Below are 25,432 nucleotides of genomic sequence, written 5' to 3'. Positions count from 1 at the left end.
GGTCCATCGGCTGTCACCAACGCCTCGCGCTGCATTCCGGCATCTGAAAGACAAAGGCTTACCTACTCTTCGTGCGCTCCGGAGGTCTTCACACTGCATTCCGGCATCTGAAAGACAAAAGCTTACCAACTCTTCGCACGCTCCGGAGGCCTTCGGCGCTGCATCCCGCATCTGAAAGACAAAACAAGGTGCGTTTAAAGACATTGGGGAACTTTAATACTCATGTGCCATTACTCCTTTCCACATCTAACCCAGTGGGTATTCCGGCACCCTGCAGCCGCCCCAAACTTGTACCTGCAAAATAAAAAGACAGTTGGAGCGCATCGTGAAGCAGGCAACAAGCGCTTACTTACGTGCTTCCAGGCGCTTCTATTCATCACACGGGCTCCATCTTCAACTCACTTCAGCCCGCCATCCGCCATCGCCGGAACCCTGCAAAACAAGAGACATCTTTACTAAAGACTTTAAAGACATTAGAATTACTCGAAACTTACCGTTCGTGCAGTAAACGACAGACAGCAGTCCTCTGAAGTCAAGAGGCCTGCTCCCCTTATCCAGTGAAGAAACTGGTTACAGCACCCTGCCTCGAGGCAGATGGAGAGCACGGCGTTCACTTACCTAAGGTGAGAGCGTTAACCTTTGGGGTTCTACAGGAGAAGAGAAAGGGAAGAAGAGAGAGACATTGAATAACCCAGTTCATTAATCCCACATTTTCTATCTGCAGACATCTTACCCTTCGAGCCAGACATACAGTGCACAGAGGTCCAGCCCAAAGAGCCAGCCGTGTGTTACACATCACCTTTGAAGATACGGTATACGCCCAGTCAAGACCGGCGCCTCTACGGGAATCAGGTGAGCGTTACAATACCCTACACTCTAAAATTCTATCCCACCAAAAAGCACTATCTGCTCTCCTTGAGCACACAACGGCTCCTCCAGCCCAACTGCCAAACGATCCCAGTCAAATACCGAAATTTGAATTGTCGAACATGACTGAATCTGAGGTCATTGCCCTCATGAAATCCATTAAGCCTTCCAATTGCAAGGGAGATACCTGCCCTTCCCACATTATCAGAGACTGTGCCCCTACCCTGGCTCCCATTATTACAGCCTTCATCAACTCATAATTTCAATCATCGCATGTACCAACTTCCCTAAAAGAAGCCTGGGTCAAACCTCTCCTAAAAAAACCATCTCTCGACCCTTCTATCCCAGGGAACTACCGATCCATCACAACCGTCCCCTTTCTGCTAAAGATTCTGGACAAAGAAGCCTACCTGCAGGTTCAAAAATGTATTGAAGACAACCACCTCCTTGGGCTTCGCCAGTCTGGCTTCCGCCACCGAGACGGCACTACTTTACCTAAAAAATCAAATAGATGACCTAAGAGACGCGGGCAAACCAGCTCTCCTCCTGCTTCTAGACCTCTCTGCGGCCTTCGACCTGGTCGAGCACAGAACGCTATGCCACCATCTCACAACCTCAGCCCACTTCTCAAACAAGGTGTGTGACTGGATCTCCTCATTCCTTCAGGAGAGGGTAATGAAGGTCTTCTCTGACTCCGCCAACGCAACACCCAGCCCCATCAAATGCGGAGTCCCACAGGGCTCCTGCATAGCCCCCACACTCTACAATCTCTTCACAAAACCTCTCTTCAGGATTCTTGACTCCCTGGGCATACTCAGGTTCTCATCCCCCTGTCAGGGGACTACACCAAGCACCTGGACACACTCAACAGCATATATGCCACCATTCAATCCTGGATGGCAGAGAATTGGCTTTGTCTAAACAGTGATAAGTCGGAACTCCTGCTTGTCGGCTCCCCATCCATTCTGGGCAAACTGGACACCAAATACCAATCCTTCACCGTAGACAATATTCCCATCAAAGTCTCTCAAACTATCAAAACATTGGGTGTATATTTAGAGCCCAGCCTCACTATGGACAGACAGGTAAATGCCATCGCCTCATCCGCAGCATATCACTCCAAACTCATCAATGCCATCAGGCCCTTCCTTTCACGCCAAAACTGCATCTCAATTGCCAGGGCCATCATCGGCTCCAGACTGCACTATTGCAATGCTCTGTTCATTGGAACCTCCCAAAAAAACCTCGCCAAACTTCAGATTGCCCAAAATAATGCCTTAAGAGCTGCCACAGGCACCTCTCGCAAGGACCACGTCTCAGGGATCAGAAGGCAGGTACACTGGCTTCCCATCAAGGAAAAGGTGGTCTTCAAAACCCTCGCCCTTACACATAAGTGTCTTCACGACCAAGCCCCTCCTTATCTGACTGAAAGGATAACCAGACAAACAGTCGCCAGACCCTCAAGGGCAGCCTATCCCAACTGCATCACTGTCCCGCACACACGCAGAGTGCGCGCATGAGGCACCAGCTTCCCTACTATGGTGGCAACCTTATGGAACAACCTCCCCGCTCAGATTAGATCAATCGACTCACACACGGCATTCCGCAAGGCTTTAAAAAACAACCTCTTCATTTAAGACCCTGTCATTCTAGGTTTTGCACTTCTACTGTTGCACCTTGTATAGGAGAATATCTTTGTTGCCTCCTGTTACCTAGCCTAGATTATTAGTACCCTACTGTAACGTCCTATGTGTATCCTCTGTAACCATGCAAATGTAGTTAAATTTACTCTTTGGGTCTGCTTACTGAAACCCTCAAGCAAGCCTTCTTAAAGTGTCCTTATAGTGCCTCGTTGCCTGTGGGCTGTAGTGTGCTTTACAAATGCTAAAATAAATAAATACATTCTTTCTGTCTCTGTTCCGTGTACGTCAAGGTCGAAAAACAATTGACCCTTATGAGGTTTGCTATATGTGCGCCCATACTGAGCGCCTACTGAAAAAATTAAATGAAATGAACTGACCTTCACTCCGAACGCAAATACATTCTCATTTTGCAACAACATATCAGCAGTCAATAATGAGAACCGTTACTCCCGACCACGTGCAGACGTGCCGTGTTTTGACGAATCCGTGCAGGTGGCTGCCTCAGATTCCAAAACATAGGACGCGAGTCTAACCGCACTACTTTTTGGTGGTGGCTTCTTACTTAGACGCAGTAAGTGCTTGTCGTTCGTTGCCTACCATTTTCACTGTACGGGACAATATTGGTAACAAGAATAAAGCACTGTTTCACTTTGTACTACCACATATAACTAATGCTTACCTTTCGACACAGTGTTTCATGAAGGTATGTTTGCGGGAATTTCGGCGTTCAACACAAACTAAATGACCATGGCGGCCATATCAAAAGAATGCTACGCACTTGACGCTGTGGCAGAACCAATCGGTGAAAGCGCTACATCTTGACGTACAGCATGCCATAGATTAGCCAATAGAAATCTTCTCCACTGAGCGAAAAGGAAAGTGAGACTGCGAAGCGGACATAGATATCACTCATTCTTAGACTGCTACTTTTTGATCGTTTTAAAGGAAAGTACACTATGATTTCTCACAAAATTTACAAAAGCACGCTTTGGGGAACAAGCCCCAGCCGCAAGATTGATGAAATTCTGTCCAGTGGTTTGCCCTGTAGCAGTGCGCAAAGTTTTTGCCCCATTCAGTCTATGGGGAAAAAAGAACTTTTGGGACCCCCCTATAACTTTGCCCCCCCCTGGACGAATCCTTACCAAACTTTGGGGTAAAATTCAGAGTGGCCCATATACTGATTTTGGTAAGGATTCGTCCAAGGGGAGCGGAGTTATAAGCCGCCCAAAAAGTGCTCTTCCTATGGAAACAGCAACTTAAGACACAATGACATCTGTATGTTTATCTCATAAGAAAATGTATAATTGAAACTCTTATGAATAATTTTGTTTTTAAAATATTGATCTGTACTGCCCTTAAGTATGCATCACACTACTATATTTGCTTCAAAACCTCAGGTGGCCAAAGAGTCGTTAGGTGGCCACTGTGCTTACAGTACGGATAGTACGTAACAAAGGCTTTGGGTGACTGTAAAGACCGGGTACTAGGCCTGAGTACTCCAATTAGAGTAATTGATACAAAAAGAGCCACACTGCGCCATTAGTGTATGCAGCAATTTAAACCAAATAGGTATACTGTTGCGATTCTGTCATGGAACTGTACACTATGAGGCACCAGCTCATGCTACATCCTATTAAATTAATTGGCAAATAAAATGTACCTTGTCTTAGTAACTAGTAAAGCGTACGATTGATCGTCCCACAATGACAATTTTGCCATCTGGTATCCCATTGGATGATTGACAACTGTAATAAACCAGAGAAACAATGATTTTATATTGTATTTATCATGTTAATTATCACAAACTAGCTCTCGCAATTATACGTGTGTTTGTAATTCGTGATAAACTGCACATACCTCTATTCCCTTGCAGTTGCGGAAATCCACTAAATAGTCCTCACAAAGTGTTTACATCCAGGTCCCAGTTAATGCAATAACATCAAAGTCACTGTTTCAATGCGCAGAGAAAAGCGGAACACAAAAGGTCTCAATTTGCGTTATTGGATTATAGAAACAAGCTCTTAAAATTACCTAATTGCTTGTCTGGTTATACTTCCCAACTAAGGGACTGTGTCTGAACTATTTCGTTCTGAGATTCCAATTCTAAACTCTGCACGGGCGTACTAGTCCATATATATGCTAACTATCTAGACCGTGTGATCCAACTAACGTGATGGCCGGCAACTACCGAAATCTTGGAAGTATTAAGTGTTATTTCTTTCAAATCCGGTATGTTGACCAAACTGTGATTACGATGTAAATCCTGTATTGTACCATATGCATGAGTTCCCTAAATCATGTTCCGGGCAATTCTCAATACATTACGTGAAAAAGTCCCTACATGTTTGTGAACTCGTGAATGACATTTTACGAACTACAATTCTGATATTTGAATTTGGCGTGTCCGCCTGGTTGAGCTGATCGCATGATTGTGTCTAAATATAATCGCTGGTGTGAAAAAGACCTTGATGGCGGCGGCATTCCGAACAACAACAAATGCGTCGGGAACCCCGATTGAGAACCCATAATCCAGCAGCACATTTGAACCCTTGTAAAGAAATTAACACATTTTCTGCAATTAATGACCAAAGACACACAACCAATCTTGTAACATGTTAAATAACAATAGGTGCATTTTGCGGCAACTAATTCATAAGAACACAGCAAATTCATGATCTGAATTCAGGCCAGAATGCACTGTGCGGTATTTACATTTAAGTTTAGCTTCCAATCTGTGCAATTTCTTGATTAGAGTACCACCTCGCAGTGATAATGTTGCTTTGGTTAAACCCACGAACCTGATGTCCAATTTATTGTCCATTTGGTGGCAGGTTTGCCAGTGGTTAGCCAGGGGATATTTCGAGGTCCTGGCTAGCAATAGTTGAGAGATGCTCTATAATTCTGATCTTGAGGGGTCTGATCATGCTTCCTTTGTATTTCAAACCACATACACATATAATGCAATAAACACACTTTGAGTTACAGTTGATAAATGACATGATCTCCCTCATGTACCCCCAATTTGTCAAAAACTACTGATTGTGTTTCCAAGGCATATTGACACACAGAACATTTCGCACATTTATGAAAAACATTATTTTGAGCTGAATGTAGCCAAGATTTCGTCACTGGTGCGTTTTTCATAAATGACGGGAATAGAATATTTTTCAAAGTGGCCCCTTTACTGAAAGTAAAGCTGGGTTCCCGATCTATCCAGTTTTTGACATCATTATCGAGGTATAACAAATGCCAATGTTTTTTGATGATGGAATACACTTTATGACTGTCCGCATTATAGCGAGTGATCAAGCAAATTTTCCTTGCTTGCATTTTATCTTGACTTATTTTGGGTGTAAGGAAATCAACTCTCTTGATGGAGCTTACAGCTTGTTCATGTCGTTGTAAGTTGCCCTCCTCATAGCCTCTTTCTAGGAACTTATCTTTAATACGATTACTTTCAATCTTGAAGTCTGCTGTGCTAGAGCAATTACGTTGCGCTCTAATGAGTTCCCCCTTAGGAATGGTGGATTTAACTTGTTTTTGATGACAGCTGCTCGCATGTAGTAAGGCATTTACTGACATGCTTTTGCAAAAGGTTTTGGTAACAAAACCTTGTTCTAAAAGTAGAATGGTCAAATCTAAAAAGTTTATACTGTTGTGGCTATATGTGGAAGTAAATTGAAATCCCCATTGATTGGAATTCAAATAATTAACAAATTGCAATAAATTGATCTTATCTCCTGACCAAATTAAAATCACATCATCTCTTCCAGAGATGAATGAAAGATTTGAATGGTGTGTCAATTAAAGCAAAGTTCTGTTCAAAGTGATGCATAAATATATTGGCTAGTGCTGAGGTAAAGGCATAGCAATACCAATCAATTGCTTATAATACGCACAATTAAACAGAAACACATTGTTTTGTAATGTAAACATAAAAAGATATTTAAGCATTTCAATGTGTTCTTAGTAGGAGGCTGATGATTGGCGAAAAATGTAATCCACACTCTGTATTACTTTTAAATGGTTGATTGACGTATATAGAGACTTAACATCAAGTGTTACCAATAGAAGATTGGCTTGGACCGGTAACTTGTCTGAAATTTCTAATACATGCATGGTATCTCTGATATAAGTAGGGGTGGCAAGGACCAATGGTAACAAACATTCATTAATATAGATGGAGATAGTTTCCAATATGCTGCCCTTGCCACTCACAATCGGCCTGCCTTTGGGAATGTTATCCAAGGGCTCATGGATTTTGGGCAAAAAATATATCGTCGGCATAGTTGGTCCATCTTCAATAAGATATTATTTTACTGTGTCCGATAATACTCTCTTGACATGCCAATGTTGTATCAATTTACAAAGTGGCAGTCTAATTTGGTTGAGGAGATTGGTTATAGGTTTTTGATAACATCCCGTTGTGTTTAAATGACACAACCCCTTGTTAATATAATCTGACTTATCCATTACATCTACATTGCCCCCTTTATCAGCTTCCTTAATGATTAAATCACAGTTATTGGCCAATCCTTGTAAGGCCAAGTGTTCACTTTTATTTATATTGTACTTCATCCTAGAGTGTTTAGAACGCAAGGTATCGGCTAACCTGTGTATATCCATGGTAACAGCCCGATGGAAAGTGTCAATGATATTATCTTCTGGAAACGATGGAGTAAATTTGGACTTTATACTAAGTTGTTTAATCTTCAAGTTTTGTTGGACTATATCTAGGTCACTGAGTACATTCATAATACTTGGCTCTGCTTCATGATAGTCCTCAAGTGACATCAAAATGTGTGTTAACTATAGTTTGTAAACTGATACGAGAAAGTGAAGGTATTGAGACTTTGGGTTTGAATGTCTTGACTTGTGTAGCAAAGAACTTCTTTAGCTTGAGCTTGCGTATGAATTTAAATAATTCCATCTGTATATCCACATAATTGTTGAAACCAGTAGGTGCAAATGATAGACCTTTATTCAACACAGATTTCTCATCACAAGAGTTGATAATTCCTAAGATCATAAATTAGATTCAACGATTCGGGTTCAGAAGGTGCTGCTGATATGAGGCTCTGGTGAATCTTCGTTGGACTTGCGCGGCGTTGACGCCTCCTGTGCTTGCCACCCCTTGTCCCCCTTGTTGAGTACTTGGGGTTGAGGTATTGGTAACAATTGGGGTTTGAAAACCAACTTTTTTGAGGGCGAGGCGGTTGCCTTTCTTGTACCTCCGAATCTGATCTAAAAAAGGATTGGCTCCTGATGATTCTCCTTGGTTAGATGAATCTTCATTCGAATCTGTGTTTGCGGTACTTGTTGAAGGGGCTGATTCTACAGTCCCAGTTTCGGAGTTACTGAGGGTCTGATTCTCAGATTCACTGTCAATATCTGAACTTTGAGGTGTGGAAGCAATGCTACTGGATCTTGATCTGGAGACTTGATCATACTTAGGTTGATATGTATAGATCCTATTGTCCCAATAGTCTGTCATCTCTCGAAAACTTTCTGGACTTTCTTAATATTACTTCATCCTGGTGTTTGCAAAGTATATTATATAAGGTTTGAAAGTTTTTATCAACAGTTGCTGCCGGAGCATCATATAGATTGATTTCTTCTTTGACTTTTTTCAATGTCTGATACTACACAGGCATGTTCACGAGTATCATGCTCCACTAATAATTTCAGCATGTTATTAGAACTGGTAGTAAGATTAGTTTCCCATTCACTGATTAAATCAATATCATCAGGGTCCTCAGTCAGGTAGAATCAGGATTCTGAGACCTTGTGGTATTTTATTTTCTTTGAGGTATTGGCTTAATGTTGTTTTTCCCAAAATGTATTAATTTCTTTAATACTTACTATATTTGCTTACCTGTACTTAAACATAATATATCTTCTCAGGGGAGATATATATATAAAACTATTTGCTTCTCACATTCAGGGTGCTATATTCTGCCTGTTCTTTAATACCAATGCTAAAATTAAAATATTGTCTTATATCATGAGCAAAACTTTCTGAAATGAGATGTTGTATTACCTATTTCTCTTACCCCGCAAGGCAGAATGGGCAAGCACCCAGTAGAGAATAGTTAGAAGAGGGTATTATTGTACTCCTCAGAATATGGGTGTTAGGTTTATTGCATTACATGTATTTTAATCGAAATTCAAATATGTATACATTTGTTTCTTTCCTAGGTGCTGTGTACCTGGAAGGGAGTTTACTTGAAGCAAGGAAGTTATTTGGACGATTGCTCTTCAATGACGAGGTTTGTATATTTACTTTAAAATGACTCCTTTATTGATAGGGTATATTAATTCTCTTTTCAGAGTTTAGTCTCTTGATTCTTTAGGCAATGTTTTTGTGTGCTTTCAGCCATTGATCCTAGGTTCTAGGCTTTTTTGCCAGGTTGTTTTTTGAATGTTTGCTCCAGTGTTTGGTAGCTCAAACCACACTCAATTTGTATAATCACCCGCTCCGTTAGTTTCTGATTTCAGTGTCGTCTAAGTGTCAGTATGTTAAATGGTTTGTATACTACCAAACACATCTAATGGATTCTTCATATTTGCATTGGACTATTGTGATGGTATTTCTGATTATTTGTGTAGCCCATTTGCTGCTGCAATGCTGATTCTGACCTGGTGGTTTGATTAGTTGAGGGTGGGGTGAAAGGTGAAGCCTTAATGGTCAGATAGGTGAGCAGTACATGTTGGGCTTCCATGCCTATCTGATCTCCAATTAGTCTAGTTTAATTCAAGATTGGAGTTCAAAATAGTTTCTGAACGATGTACAGTAATAATGGATGGATCTGCCCTCAGATTGCGTATACTTTGGCTTTTGGAAGGCGCATTTTTGGCATATCATTTGGTTGGTAGTTGGGAAAGTATTGGGGTAAATCTCTGATAAAAAGCTTTGTGTCAAGCAAAATGCTTTGAAAATTATGCCTGTTCACATCCTCTGCAAGGACTTCAGGACTGGGAAGATGGGGTTCAAGCTCTTTAGGCCAAAGGTCAAGCAAATAATGTAGTTTAGCACCTTTAGTTGCTTCAAATATTATGGCAGATAGCCTGGGTATAGTTGCTTTCCAAATGAAGGACCCCCATGACTACTGATTGCAAAAGTGTTGGATTCAGCATTAAGAATGGGAAGGTTTCCAATGTGAACATTAAGTGGCACAGGTTTTTCCTCAAGACAATATTTACTTTTAATAACAGGTTAACAGTGTTTTAATTTGCATCCTGCTGCTACTTTGTATTGTATTTATTTTGTTTATATAGCGCTTTACTCCAAAACGCAGAACATTTTAACAACTTGATACATATAACATTATAACAGTAGAAGCAAATTAGAATTATGAATCCGTCCAGTAAAACAGTAAGAAGAGCAATTAAACTGAAGGGAAGAGGGAGAGTAGTGCAGTAGGACTGAGAGGGAGGAAGAGGGAGGGAGGGAGAGAGAGAGGGAGGGGTGAGGAGGAGGAGGGAAACGGGAGGGGAAAAAGGGTGAGAGTGGGGTGGTGGGGGAGGGAGAGGATCAAGTGGAAAAAGATAAAGGAAGGAGGGGGAGCAAGAAAGGGGTTTCATGGCGGGGAATGGAGAAGGAGAGATTTAAGGGAAGTGCGGAATGAGAAGAAGGTAGGAATAGAGCTGATTGAGAGAGGTAGGGAGTTCCAGTGCAGGGGGGGCTAGGTGCTGGAAGGAGCGGAAACAGGAGGGGGTTTAAAGGGATGGAGGAACAGTGAGAAGGAAGTGATCGGCAGAACAAAGGGAGCGGGAGGGAGTGTAGAAAGAGAGGAGGGAGGAGAGATAAGGGGGAGCAAGACCATGGAGAGATTTAAAGACTAAGCAGAGAAAATTAAATTTAAGTTGGGAGTGAAAGGGAAGCCAGCCAAGGGAGGAAAGGGAAGCAGAGATGGAGTCACGGGAGGTAAGGAGACAGAGGGTACGGACGGCAGAATGGTAGATAGATTTGAGGGGGCGAGATTAGAAGTAGGTAGTCCAAAGAGTAAGGAGGAGCAGTAGAAGAGGCAAGAGAAGATAGATGGGGTACAGGGCTTCCATTGGCTCACGCAGAGGGGACGTGGTCCGAGCAATCTAAGCCAACTCTTAGGCTGGCGTTCAGTTGATTCAGATACACTGTTACACATGCAAAACATTCAATACACGTTTCTCCATACAAGATGTTTTATGAAAGAAGACTTCTAATGAATTGTGTACTCACCTTAGTTCAATTCCCCAGCTGCTTTTCATAAATCTATTTGCCACCAAGGGGTGCAATAGCTCCCTGCATGATCCCACAGTGCCAACGACTCCATAGCTATGGAATCGCCAGCACATGTATTACACATGGAGCAACCGGTGTCCCATGAGCGGTGCTCCTCTGATTTTCTAAGATTTTGTTAAACATTTGAAAAGTAAGCGTTGTGGGTTTAGCAGCCAATCATCAATATAAATAACCATAAAAGAATGAAGGAGCTTATATTGGGCCCCTAATATACAAGAAAGGAAAGAAAAAGGAACCACACTTTTGTGACTCGCCGGCACTCCCTCCACACACTGTAGGACAACATTGGTCCACAGAGGATATCATTTTATGATTCCTTTGTTGTAAAAAAAAAAACCACAACCTAGCACTAGATCTACAATATACTGCTGACATGCTTCCTGGAAGGTCAATAAAGAAATATAGTACCCTGGTGCCCTATGGAAATAGTTCCTCCTTGAAATGTTGACATTATAGTATATATTTCAGGGCTGGAGAGATATGATAACTGGGCTTGAGGCCAAAGACAAGTCTCGCAGTCCTGTTCTGGATGAGTTGTAGAGGACAGAGAGTAGAGACAGGCAGATTAAAAAAGAGGCTGTTAAAAGATTTGTTTATTACACTGCCAGATCTGACGGAAACCCTGGGTATAGGCAATCGATCCACGTTCCAGTTTATCCAACTAAAAGGTGTACTAATGAAGCCCGAATGGAGAGACAAATTTAAGAGAGACCTTGCCCCATTTGAGAAACTCTTGGACTCCAGATCCGAAATGAAAGGCCTCATATCTGCAATGTACCAGGAGCTGATAGCGGCAGGAGAGGGATCCATGGAGAGCTAGATCGGAAAGAGACATTGGAGAAGAGATACTCCCTGATCAACGGGAAATAATGTGCAAAGCTGTGTCCAAGACCTCCATATCCAGCCAATACAAACTCCACGCCGTTAAACTCTTACACAGGTGGCAATATGACCCCCTCAGGCTCTCCAAAATGTCTCAAACAACAAGCCGGGAAAGTTGGAGAAAATGTGGCAAAATAGCCAATTATTGGCACATGTGGTGGGGTTGCCCGCGCATCAAAGTGTTCTGGGACGAGTCCTGGGATGGATCAAGGAAGTGGACGGGATTCAAAGGGATCCTGACCCTTATCTAATACTATTTGGCCTAGAAAGAGACGAAGATGACTGGACCAGAGTGAAAGGCTTAATCCCCCACCTATTGTTGGCGGCACGGGCCCTATTAGTGATCAAATGGAAATCCTCAACAGTTCCAGGAAAGAACAAATGGATCAACTTGGCCTCTAACATCTATTCGATGGAAACAATCACCGCCTCCCTGCATGATACAGCGGCCAAATGCGAAGCCTTATGGATGGACTTCAAGAATAAATAACTCACAACAACCTCTGACTCCCAACCAGGGGAGTACACAGGCTCCTGATATAAGATGCAAAATCCAATAATATCAATGTGGAAAGATACTCAAATTAAGTGACGAGAGAACCACCAGACAATGCAACCATGTTGACTGTGCCTTTGTAGCTCTTACACTACGTGAACGTTCACAGGATGTATGCTAATCCAAGAAGGGGAGGGGGGTGGGAGTGGGAAAAAACTAACCGTCGATGTAATACACCCAGAAGTATGGGACTACTGCCAAACTAATAAATGAAGTAATATGTTCTGTTTCAATCAAGCTATTATGTGCCAAAGGTGGTGTACTACATAATGTGAATTTTTGTTTCTTTGTTCTTTATTATTTTATTTTTGTTTTGTTCTTCCAAAACCAATAAAACCATTTTTTTTTAAAAAAAAAAGAGGCTGTTGCAGTAGTCCAGCCTAGAGAGAACCAGAGCTCTGGAGACAGTGAGCTTCTGGGGGAAGGTGAGGAAAGGAAGAATACCTCTGAGGAGGTGTAGTTGGTAATTTGACTTCTTAGAGATGCCAGAGATATGAGGAGAGAAGGAGAGTGTGGACTCAAAGATGACCCCGAGGTTCTTAGCCTCACAGGTGGGAGCAGGAAGAGGGCCAAGGGAAGCCGGCCAGAGAGTGACAGGAAAGGAAGGTGCAGGTGTGCCAATGAGGATCAGTCTTACTGGCATTAAGGCAGAGACCAATGGTGGCACACCACTCCTGGATTGCAGACAGACCATCTGGAATGAGAGAGGGAGAAGAGGCGATATAGGGGAGCCTGAAAGCGAGCTGAGTGTCATCCGTATAGCACTGAAAGTTGGAGCAGAGAGCAGCAATGCAGTGGGCGAGAGGTGCTAGGTATTGGTTGAACAGCCAGGGAGAAAGGTTAGACCCTGGGGTAACACCACAGGTAGAGAGTGAGAGAAAGGAGAGGAAGGACTCAAGTTGGACCTGGGAGGGTCGGTCCGAGAGGAAAGAGGTCAGCCAGGCTAGATCCTGATCAGTGATATCCCAGGTTATCACAGAGCCGGTTGAGTAGGATGGCATGGTTGACCGTGTCAAAGGGAGAAGAGAGATCCAACTAAGATGAGGACAGAGGGGTGATTAGCATCAAGGTTAGAGAGCAGGTCTTCACGGATGTTTTGGAGACCGAAGAGGTAGAGACTGCAACAGTTCTTGGACACCAGAGGAAGCAGATCTTAGACTCCTGGAATGACAAGATCACCCTCAATCAGACATTCCACCAAGCCCTCCATTGGTGGGCCATTTGTCCGCACCTCTCACAAGGTGCTCCTTTTCAGCCCCCAGCTCATCAGGTGACAGTCACTACCAACGCCTCTCTGGAAGGTTGGAGCGCCCACTCGGGCCAGCTTTATGCCAGAGGTCTCTGGCTCCCGGAGGAGAAGGACTTATACATCAACATCATGGAATGGCCAGCAGTGTTCTGGGCTCTGAAGTCATTCAGGCCTCAGCTTCAAGGGAAGGTGGTCCGCATCTTCACAGACATGACCACCATGGTCTTCATCAGGAAGCAAGGCAGGACAGCTCTCCAATTCTCTTGCGGGAGGCGCAAGAACTTTGGAACAGGGCCATAGCTCAGCAGATGTTTCTGATCCTGTTTCACCTTTGTCATTCACAACACCATCGCAGACTCGCTCAGCTGGGAGCTGCGGTCCTGCACGAGACAGAACTTCATCAGTCTCGAGTGTCTGTTCTCTTCAGCAAGTTGGGTCACCCTCACATCTATCTTTGCCGCCGCGGTCAATGCCCACAAGTTTGCCAGCAGATCCCCAGGCGAGGAGTCTGGGGGATACCTTGTCATTCCTTTGGGGGTGGAGGGGTCTGTTCCTTTATGCTTTCCCTCCTACCCCCCTGCTTGTATGTGTACTAAGTACACTCAGACATTACCATTGCAGCATAATCCTCATTGCTCTGGCTTGGCCCAGGCAGATCTGGTACTCAGATTTTTTCCATCTGTCAGTGGCATCAAACTGCCTCCTCTTCCAGACATGTTTTCCAGAGAAGGAGAGTTGATTCTGCACCAGACCCAGCGTCTCTGAGTCTTGCAACCTGGCTCCTGCAACCCTAGAATTTGGACACTGCGTGCGGCCTTCCAAATGCAAGGACATTCTGGCCGAGGCTAGAGCTCCATCTACGCTTTCCTCCTACAAGCACAACTGGAAACGCTTTACTGTTTTGTGCCATTCCTAGGAAATCCCTCTGCTGTACATCACAGCTCTGCAGCTTCTCCCATACCTGCTCTCGCTTGGCAAATCGGGACATGCCCATGCATCTATCAAGGTACACCTGGCAGCTATTTCTGAGTATACTCAGGCTCCTGGCAAGCTCTCCATCCATGTGGTCTCACAAGCTTGTGAAGGAGTTGGAGGCCTGTTCAGAGCACTCCCTCCTGTCAAGGCACCAGCCCCTGCTTGGGAGCTAATCGTGGTCCTGTCAAGACTGTGTCCCCCTTTTCAGCCCATCCATCGAGCATTGTTTTTTTTTTTGATAAAACATTTTTTATTATCATTACAACATAAACAAAACAACAAAAACCAAAAAGGGAGGAACAAGAAAGAGACAAGGCAGTTATATCCAATGGGGCTGGCCCGTTTTACACTAGTAATTTGTCTTGCATCACCATTTTCGTGGAGTACGATCACAGTTCACCTTATAAGTGTTCAGGGTAATATCCCCCTAGTCCATATACTTCAGGTCCCTCCCTCCTCCCATGCCACCCATATTTTGGAGGCTTTGTTGGGACAGCGAGCATTGTTGAAGTTCTTGTCCTGGAATACTGCCTTTCTAGTGGCTATCACCTCTGCCAGGCATGTTGGGCAGATACAAGCTCACTCATGCAAGCCAGTCTATCCATACTTTCACCAATCCAAGGTGGTACTACGGACACATCCGTCTTTCATGCCAAAGATCGCATCAGGCGTTCGCTTGAACGAGCCTTTAATCTTGCCAGTTTTCTTCGCCAATCCGGCTTCACCCGCAGAGAGGTCTGCATTCCCTGGACGTGTCATGTGCCTTGACGCTTTGTGGCACGCACCAAAGCTTTTAGAAAGACTTCTCAGCTTTTTGTTACATTTGGACTTGTGGGACAAGGAACGGCCCTGTCAAAGGCTTCCATCTCCAGGTGCCTCTCTAGCTGTATAGTGCATTGCATTGGCTAGCCAACATACCATTGCCAGGGAGGCCAAAAGCCCACTCATTCCTGTCTGGTGTTCCTCTGCTAGATATCTGCAGGGCTGCTACATGGAGGTCTATCCATACCATCACCAGATTTCTACTGGGTCGACAGGGATTCCAGGCAAGAGTCCCGTGTCAACCAGGCAGTGTTTTACAACCCGTTTTGTTGACGTGAGTTTTTTCCATGGGTAAGTCTTATTGCTTCTGTTGAGCCTTGCCACCCCCTGTGGCTGTGTATATTGTAGAGAATCCTGGGGATCCCCCACTAAAACCCTGCCTAAAGTCTCCTTCCAGGTGACCAGGAGAGGGCAGACACTTCCTAATCCTGGGGGTGGTGTACTGCGGAAGGATCACCTGGGTGGAGACGAGGCCTAGGGTAGTGGGGTGATTTCGCAGGGTGAGACACAGTATTTCTCCTTGAAGAGGAATACTCTTACCACAGACTTAGACTAGGAATTGGCTTATTGCCATTTTGTTGTGTCTCAGCCTCCTACTAAGGATGGAATGGCAAATTCGAAAGAAGTGATTCAATATACTGTTGAAACCAAAGAACCAATCATGTATACCCTTAAATCCCCATATCCTCCACAATGCCAAATGTATACCAAAAGGAATGATGAACATGTGACTTCCTGTCCCATCTGTCTCTTAAAAGGTTAAACCCTAAAACTCCTCTTCTAATAACATCAAGGGAGGAACAAATCATCTTTAACCCTTTTAAAGAAGAAAACAATGTCTCTAAAGTGGACCACATGTCCCAGAATCCCCCGGACTTTGAAGAGGAGGGCTGAAGAGGCATGTAGGAGCCAAGGACAGACAGGCAGGTAGGTCTAAAAGCTTTTGGCAAGGTCAGGCAATTAGTTCTAAGGGCCTGTACCTGAAGCCAATTAACCCACCTGAGTGGCATAAAAGGCTGCAGCAGGGAAGGAGTGGAAGAGAGAAGCTGGACAGTTGGCAGAAGTAGTAGCAGAAGAAGCAGAGCAGGAGACTGGCAGTTAACTAGGAAGTGTGACCACAGAAGGGACGCCGTAGCAGAGGAAGAGCAGATTTCACCTGCATGCTCTGAGTTGGTCCTGTGCTCACAAACCCTGCTTGGCTATGGCAACAGTGGAAGAGACTGGGAGAAACGTGCAGTCTTTCAAGGTGTGCCTAATTGCTGCAAATGCATAGCTGAATCTGCGCATCCACCAAAGTCCCATGTGCAGAAATAAGCCGAGGGAAGCTGGTGAAAGGAACACTTCTTCATTAACGATGCCGGATCAGAGCCACCCGTGCAGCAGAGGGGCGTGGGGTCTCAAGAGAGCCTGTAGCAGTAGCAGCAGAAGAAATTAAGTTGGGAAGTAGAAGCAGCCCGCTGCCGGTCTGATTGTGGAGTCAGTAAAGTACTCTCCGTACTCCAAATCATCCTGAATACCTTGCCAGTAACTGTAGCCAGCTTAAATTATACTTACGTTCTCATAAAAGTGGGGGAAGTTGTTCGCAGCAGTGGGAAGTCATTTTTACAAGGAGATAATTTCATGCGCTTAAATCATTGAAGCTAAAGTAACTGCATGTAGAGAAAGCCTCTCTTTTCCCCATTGTTAAATAGAAACTGTTGCCCAATGGTCACGTGTAAACCTTATGAAGCAAAAGCTGACTTTCCTGCAATATTACAAGTTCATTAAACATCAAAAGAGGTTGCACGCTTTAAACTGTTTCCCAGTGTCTTATGTAGCAGTTGCAGAAGTTAAGTCAAACGAAGAACAAGTATTACCCGGGCCAGTAGACCAAACCCTGTTCAAATTAAGCCAGATCAATTAAAAATGGAACACCATTGTTTCATAGTTGTTGAAGCTATTGTGCCCAGAGAGACCTGATACAAAGGTGACATGGTTATCCAAGGCTGGAAAAGTGGCAATGCAACTTTGCGTTAACTACTGGACACAGAGGTGTATATGAAGCTGGGGAAAGGAGCTGGGTACTTGTTAAAAAGAGCTCATTCAAATCTGTAGAGCTGAGACTGTTCAAGTCAAGAAGAAGCAGTCTGGGAGCTAAAGACATATTTTGTGGTAGCTCCAAGACAGAAAGGGAAGGCAAAGAGAGGAGTGCCTTTCCAGCCTGTAGAGGTTGAAGAGTCGTGTTGAAGTGGAACTGTGATTGTCGATACTTTTGTCAGAACGTTATTATTTTAATGTAGTAGAAGCAGATGTAAACTGTGGGGCAAGGGAGCCTGCTCGTCTCACAGTATCATTGGCAGAAGTGAGTTGCTAGAGAAAGAGTGATCCCTAAGAAGCATCATCCTTACAAACTGTATTCAAAGATGCTGCAGGAGTTACAAGAAGAAACGTTGTTAAGCAGAAGTGCTACTTTTGTCTTAAGTTTTACCCATTCTTTCATGGAAGGAGTTTACCCAGTAATACCATTGGTGCTGTTTTCTTCTTTGTGGAACTTGGAAATGGAATATTGTGATCAAGCTAAGAAGGAACAGTTACCAGTAGATTTGTATTTGTGTGAAATTTAGTTTCTTTGGAACTTTTAAAGACTTTATTTAAAACTTTCTTTTCCTTGGAAGAAAAGTGACTTTGGGACATTCAAGATCTGCCCAGGACCAATAGAAGTCATCCCACAGAATGGTTATTTGATAATTTGATATGTTATTTTGAAGGTTTCCGTCGTTTAGTGTGCGGGTTAGTTTTGTGTATGCTGGGAGGTTTTCCCTTAGATCATAGACTAGTTGGGAATCCCCTGGCAGAGTAGGTTTAGTTAAGGTTTCTTTTCTAATTTTGTTTAAAATAAAATGTCCTAACCTTGAGAAAACTAAACCTAGTTGCAAAACTCGCATTACTGACCCCTCACAATGTGTACTGCTATGTAATCGTGTTCATGAGCATGTAAATCCATTAAAGATCCAATGCTGGAGCAGGAATATGTTACTGATCTGTAACTCCTGTTCTGCAGCATTGTTCTATTACATGGATTCGCTGCAAATCCTCCCTCTTTTCCCTCTATGGCTCTTGGTTCCTACTGCCACGTTACGTGCGCAACTACATCTGAAGTTGGCCTCCAGGGGTGGAGCTAAAGAGGACAAGTGTCATTGGCTAGGGCAGTATGACCTAAAGTGACAGCAATAAGTTATAGAAGAGACAAGCAGTTTTAGCTTTAAAGCGAAACTGCTTTAATATTGCAGAGGATTCCCAGCCTGACGACAGGGAAAATTCATGAGCATGTGAAACCATGCAAGATACCAATGCTGGAAAACAGGAGTTACAGGTAAGTAACTCATTCCATCTGAATATCCGCTGATTTCTCCTTTATGGTTGGGGTGCCATCATGGGTCAGCTAGAGTTCACAGCTTGTGCCCTCTCCCCCACCCTCATAAGGTAGTAGACCTGAAGGCTGCCTTTCTCTCCCTCGGAGCTGTTGTCATTTCCATTGTAGTTCAAGAGAATTTGTGCTGGCAAACATGTCAGCAAGCTTTTGCCACATAAAGCGGTGTAGAAGCAAGCTTCTACCGGCGTGGGGAGCCATATGCCCACAGTGATAGGAACTTACTCAGAAGCTATTGTAATAGTTATACAGATTAACATGTTTCAGGTGGCTAGTCGCTTGGTGCGAACAAATAACAAGCATGCAGAATGACTGAGCTGGCGGAATCGAGCAAACCTGGAAGTGGCCACTGTCTTATAACAGACTTATTAATTGATATTGACACACCAATGCTGTATCTGTTAGTACACAGTGCAACTTAAAGTACAACCTTTTGACCTATTAGAGGTATCGAGGGTAATACCTCCACGCAACTTTAGGGTAGTCGCTTATAGATGAGTGGCCCCCTCTGTCTGATTGAGAAGTCCTTGAGTACCCCCCATGTGGTCTAACAGAACATGGTTGTCATAATATCACTAGGGAAATGCCACCAAACACACTGATAGAGCTTGTGATTTGTTTATTAGGGTTTTTATGCTTTTTAGACTAGTGCAGGAATTAACAAGTCATCTTTTTAAGTGCAAGATTTTCTGTAAACTCAGACTTCGAAGACTATGTTTCTCAGGCAACTCTCTCAATAATCTGGGCCTCTTTACCCTTGCCTTTACCTCATTCATAGCTATCTTTAAATCTCTAGTTAAGGGGCCGAAGCCTTAACTGGTGCCTCTGGGATTCCTTCCTTTGAGTAATCAACAATCTGCTCACTGAGGGAGCCAAAGCCTGTCTCATGGCTCGATCCCTGAAGCAGTATTGGCAAAATACTACATTAACTTCTACCGGGCAGATGGTGGGACTTCGATGGAGCTTTCTACCATCAGGGAATGTGCTGTTTTGTCTGTGGTCTGGGTACTGTATCTGACCAAACTATTCAACGTAGTGCTGTCTAGCATGCAGGTCCCAGAGTCTTGGACCTCGGCAGAAATGGATCCAATTCATAAAAAGGGTGCACATGTTCACCCTGCTAACGTTAGACCTATTTCCCTTTTAGATGCTGGGAGGAGGGGGGATGCTTGCCCGGGCCCTGCTGTTTCACCTGGATGACTGGGCTCTGAATAACGGGGTAATAGACCATCACCAGGCAGGGTTTTGTGAGGGCTTGAAGTACCATCGACCAAAGCCTCCGACTGGTCTGTGAGAAGTACGCTGTACTCAGAAAGACAAATGTATATGTACTCAGAAAGACAAATGTATATGCACTGTTCGTTGACTTACGAACTGCCTTCGACACTGTACCCCGAGCACATCTCTGGGAGATGTTAGAGGAGCTTGGTATCCCTGCCACATTGCTCTCTGCTATCCAGAGACTTTACACAGGGAACTCTGTGGTGGTCCGCTGTGGCGTTGATTGAAGTACCTCACTCAGCATTGACATCCAGAAGGGGGTTCATCAGGGTTGTGTGTTGGCACCTAAGTTGTTTTGTATCTTTATCAATGAAGTCCTGAAGAGGCTTTTGGCCGCCCAAACTGATGCCCCTTCACTAGCGGGCGATAAACTGCCAGCACTGTTGGTTGCTGACGATGCAGTACTCCTGTCCCTAACACCTGTCGGCATCTGCAAGCAACTGGAGATTTTTGTGACTTTTACTAAGGGGAACAGGCTCTCCCTGAATATTAGCAAAACCAAGGCTATGATCTTCATTGCCAATTTCAGGAAGAAGCAGAGGGTACTAGCATTATCCTTGGAGGACGGTACGATTGAGCAAGTCCAGTCATATGATTATCTCAGTGAGTTTCATGGCGTCATGTGGCTGGAAAATGCAGGTTGAGAAGGCCAAGGTAACGCTGGTTGGGTACAGTGGGGCCCTTGCTAGATTTACTAATGAGCATGGGAATGGGGCGGTACGGGTCTCGCTGGAGGCTTATAAAGTTCAGCATTGTATGGGGAATTTGTGGACAAATGGAGATTCAGCCCCTTGTAATGGCGGAGAGTACATTTAAACAAATATCCTTGAACTGCCCCTTACTGCCCCGAACAACCCAGTGTTACTAGAAACTGGCCTAGAAGGGTTCGAGAAGATTTGCAAACTGCGCCCGGTCCTCTATTGGGCCCATTTTTGGTCGAATTACCATCTGCGCGAATATAAAGAGGCGGCCTTGGATGTCCTGTCTGAGAAAGGGAGCAGCTCTCTGAAGTGGGCCGCACACGTGAAAAGTTATTTGGGACAGCTGGGCTTGGAGTACTGGTCGAACCCCTCTGATATAACATCTGCGTCTAAGTGATCAAGAGCGCAGCGGGGCTAAGGCACAGCGTGATATCCTGGTGAAGTCCAGGTCTCAGAGCAACTGACCTGATGCCTTGCTATTAAGACAGGGTCGGTGGCGAAGAGTACCTGTATTATGTTACCTCCAGGTGGGAAAGGACTGTGTACCTAAAGCTCCGCATTAGCATTTTGCCCACAGCCACACTCGTGCACAAATGGAATGATGCCGTTTCTGCGACATGTAGTCATTGCGGTGTGGCGGCCGACACTTTGCAACATTGTCTATTCCTCTGCCTGGGGACTAAGCCCTTGAGGAAGCGTTTTTTGAAACTCTCATTTCTAAATCGCGGCTGTAGTACACTAAGTGAAGCAATGACTAAGATTCTTCAGATGCTTTGGCCATCTTTGCCACCAGCAACTACTTGAGCTGGCCTGGGAAAATTTATATTAGAGGATAAGTAATTAGCTTGTCCACTTATAATCACCAATTGATTGACCTAATGCTCTGATGAGGATGAATTTTCTTGCTTTTTAAACTGCTTCTACCATGTGACATGGTGAATTTGTTCTTGATTGTAAGTTACTTGTGTTATAAGTGAATATGATGTTGATGTATTTATTTGTGTACCGCTTTTATGACTTTTTGGTCGAAATAAAGCTGCTGAAATGTAATCAACAATCTCTAAATATGTTGTAGTTGAGTGCCACCTCCTCTGAGATCCTTCGTAATTCTTCCTCTGAGTCACTGTTTCCCCTGGTCATTGCTAGGCGCTTTCCCATTCACTCCAACTCAGTAATTTGGCAGGGAGGAGACTCCACTCTCATGGATGGAATGGGGTCTTCTCCTTACTTCAAGTTGTAAGGTCTATGGGGCAATTAATGCTTGTCTGCTTTTTTCCTCCATTGTCACCCCCAGTGTGTGAACCAAGGTGGCTGCATAGCTACTGTGTTCGAACAGGGGCAAACATTTCCATCACATCCATGGTTCTGTTTCTGTAGTGTCCGGTCAACTGTTTTACTCTTAATACTTTCCTTATCCTGTCAAATAATGTAATACTAGTGTTGACTTTTCTGATGGTGGGTCTTTTATTGTTAAAGGATTTGTCTCCTCACAGGATTCTTATGTCTGTAAGGCTAGGTTTTGTGATTGTCCTTTTAGTAATTTGCAAGCAGTATGCGTTAATCCTTTTTCTTTTTTTCCAAGGTCAAGCTTGCACTGGTGGTACTTTTTTCAGAGAAGAATTGTCTGGCATTTCAGAGCTGCGCTTCCCCTGTAGGTGGAACACCATATATGCAACTTGCTGTGTCTCCTTCAGTGAAGAACAGCAACCTAAAACATGGTTATAGACCATCCTCCGTGGGATCTATCCCATAGAACAGATCATGTGTCTACTTATTCTCAGTAGGGAGGCTCCCATGTTTTTATAAATTCTGTCTGGGAAACACCTGTAATTCTATTTTCCAAGGAAGATGCTTCATTTGAGTATCGGGCCCCCTTTCCTCCCCATGGTGGTGGTGGCTGAATTCCGCCTCTACCAGAACATCCTTTTGCCTGTGTTTTCTCTTCCTCACTGCACGTCTGAGTACTGCTTTTATTGTCTGGCCAACTAGTTGGATTGTGGACCACAGAGGGCCTTGAACCTTTCCCTATTAAGGACACCAAGCTTTACTGCTGCTTGTTACCAAGCAGACTCTGTGCCAATGGGTTGTCCTCTACATCTCAGAATAGTATACCTTGTCTAGCAAAGATGTACAGTATCGACAGGTCTTTGGGCTCACTCCACTAGATTTCTGGCCACAAATTCTACTGTACAGAACTGTGTTCCAGTGTTAAATGTCAAGCAGCAAACTGGGCATCGTTGCAGATGTTTAATGAGTATTCGCAGGGAGGATGCGAGCGTTGGTCGTTGCGTTCTCTGGATATTTCTACTGCAGGTGCTGGTCCTTCGCTTCCTTCATGCCTGTATTGTATGGCTTTAAAAATCTTTGAAAGACATGGAATCTGAGGAAGGAATGCATTGATTACAATAACAAGTCTTACCTTTTGGTATGTTTCTGATGGATAACTCCTTACTTTCACAGATTGCTCATATGCCCACTTTAATCGGTTGTGACCTGTGGCTGTCAACCATTTCTTAATGTGTTGAAAAGGTTTCAGGACTGTGGTAACGGGGCGCTCTTGCCTCCATATTTGTACCTTTGATGTCATATATATATATAGAGGAATAGCCCTCCCCCTGTTGACTGAGGGCAAAGTCAGTCCAGTGTGTACCTGGGGGAGACCTTTCAGAGATGAGGAATCGTTGGGAGGAAGGGCATATCAATTGGAAAAAACATTATCAAAGGTAACTAATTTGTTCTTACTCAAGTATTCTTCAATCAAAAGTCACATTCAGTTGCGACTCCCAATCCGCTTCATTTTTGCTAAGGCTTTTAAGGTTTTTTCAGGATTAATCGGATACATTTTTATAACTATTTTATAAAGTATTTGAGCTACTATGATGGACTAATGAAGACCAGAGAAATGGAAATTAATTGTTGCTATTATGCAACTGAGGCACTATGGGTTCCAGTGGATATCCTAACAAGGTAATTCCAGTGCTCCACAACCTGAAAAGAGGCTACCTTTTAAAAGATACTTTAAATGTAATCATTTATACTTAGAGCAGTTGACCAAGATCAATCATAGCATTTGTATTCCTTATAGGCCAGTGTGTTCTATGGCCCTGACAGATGGATAAAGGAAACGGTTGCATTTTAAGTGTTCACCTATTACAGATCCAGTGCATTTAATGGATGGAGCTGAGAACCAATAGGGCCGTCTAATGTCTCTGCAAACACCACCAACTGAAAGCAGCCCTATCTTTTGATCTGGACCCAGTCTAGCACCTTCAGTAATTCAAGGCTTCCGGGGTTCGCCTTTCAATTTTGGAAACCAAAGCTTTAAAAAAAATAGAAGTAGTGCGTTTAAGTTTATTGCGTAGGTTAGTTGCATTTCTTACAGGTGACCCAGCAATGCTTGGAGCAGATGCTCCATTTTTATTTACATCTGAGTTTTTGCTGGAACCAATAAATTGCTAAGTAGCTGCATAATCTTTGCCAAACTGTTACTTTAAGGTTTGACATTTTGTTTTGTCTACTTCAATAGCTGGTTTACATCTCCCACGATTTATCGACAAAATGATGCAGTATATTTAGCATTCTGTATTTCAAGATAGTCAGCTTCCTACAGGCTCCCATCTGTGGCCTCAGCTTGCCTATTTGTTTTGTCACTCTCCATTAAGTTGGTCATGAATCGTAACTTGGACCAGTGTGTATATGAGTGTCAGGGAATTTTCCACTCTTATAACTAACTGCTTAGCACTAGTAAAGCCAAAATGTTGTCTGGAGCAGAAATGGTTACACATTTTCAAAGCATTACCATTAGTGTTAATTTACAGGAGTGGGTGCTCAATTTGGTTGCTTCATTCTTCAGCAGTTTGTCTATGGATATTGGTTCTTTGTAAATTATGTCTACCTTCTTGTACAGTCACTGCTTTAGGAGATTAAAAAACAAATAAGAGATGAGGAATGTGGGGGGGGGAGTCAGACATTAGAAAATCAAAAGACCTGTCTTTGAAAATGTTCTTTCTTGAGATCTGATCTTCTGAACATTCTCCCTCCTTTTCCCCTAATTGCGTTACTATGATTTCTTGTAACCTTTGTCATGGCAGTTGTAACATGTTAACCTCATTCGTGTGTGTGTGTGTGTCGTGAGGGTTGGGTATCTGTGTGTTTTTATATGTATAATCATTCAATGAAAGGTTGTGTATTTAGTGCAAAACCTAAGAATCAGTGGTTCAGCCAATAATGGTTGACAAATGAACCATAACTCATACCCTGTGATTATTGCTAATGATGTCAGATGATATTGCAAAACATGCCCAAACTCATAGGAATAACCTGAACTTGTTTTAAAAGTTTCATGCACTTGATCAGCCTTTTTTAATGGGAATTAAAACTTATCCTGGTATGTCTGTGTAATAATGTACCAACCTGAACTATAAGGTAGGTCATAAATGCTTTACAATGAGGAAAATAAGTGAATATATGGCAAAGTAGGTCATCGCTGTGCAACACATTTGTTGTGAAGTCTATCCCCTTTGACATGCTTTTCTTCATAGAAGTACTGCAAGTTTGGTTATTTAGATATTGCGCAGATTATTACTATATTTTCATAACTGATGCAATCTACATATACTTGCACTGTACCATAAAATGAGGTAAACAGAGTTATGCACAGGGGATGCCTTGAATCCCTTGAGATGAATTGTCATTGCCTTGAAGTGCTCGATTGTAATACATTTTGGAAGTCATCACGGCAAGAGCATGGCTTACATACATAA

General features: G+C 43.5%; 1 protein-coding gene across 2 annotated transcripts in view; it reads left to right on the top strand.

The window, feature by feature from the left end:
* DROSHA (drosha ribonuclease III) overlaps window positions 1-25,432 on the top strand; it is a 1,388,683-nt gene that overhangs the window by 1,145,742 nt on the left and 217,509 nt on the right. For both annotated transcript variants that reach the window (XM_069613610.1, XM_069613611.1), the window contains exon 23: window positions 8,709-8,779. In XM_069613610.1, the coding sequence (XP_069469711.1) occupies window positions 8,709-8,779 (71 nt within the window). The remainder of the gene's footprint in view (window positions 1-8,708; window positions 8,780-25,432) is intronic.

The sequence above is a fragment of the Ambystoma mexicanum genome, chromosome 5p (assembly GCF_040938575.1).
Source record: "Ambystoma mexicanum isolate Mex_15411 chromosome 5p, UKY_AmexF1_1, whole genome shotgun sequence".
NCBI lineage: Eukaryota > Metazoa > Chordata > Amphibia > Caudata > Ambystomatidae > Ambystoma > Ambystoma mexicanum.
This window is presented reverse-complemented; position numbering and strand designations above follow the sequence as displayed.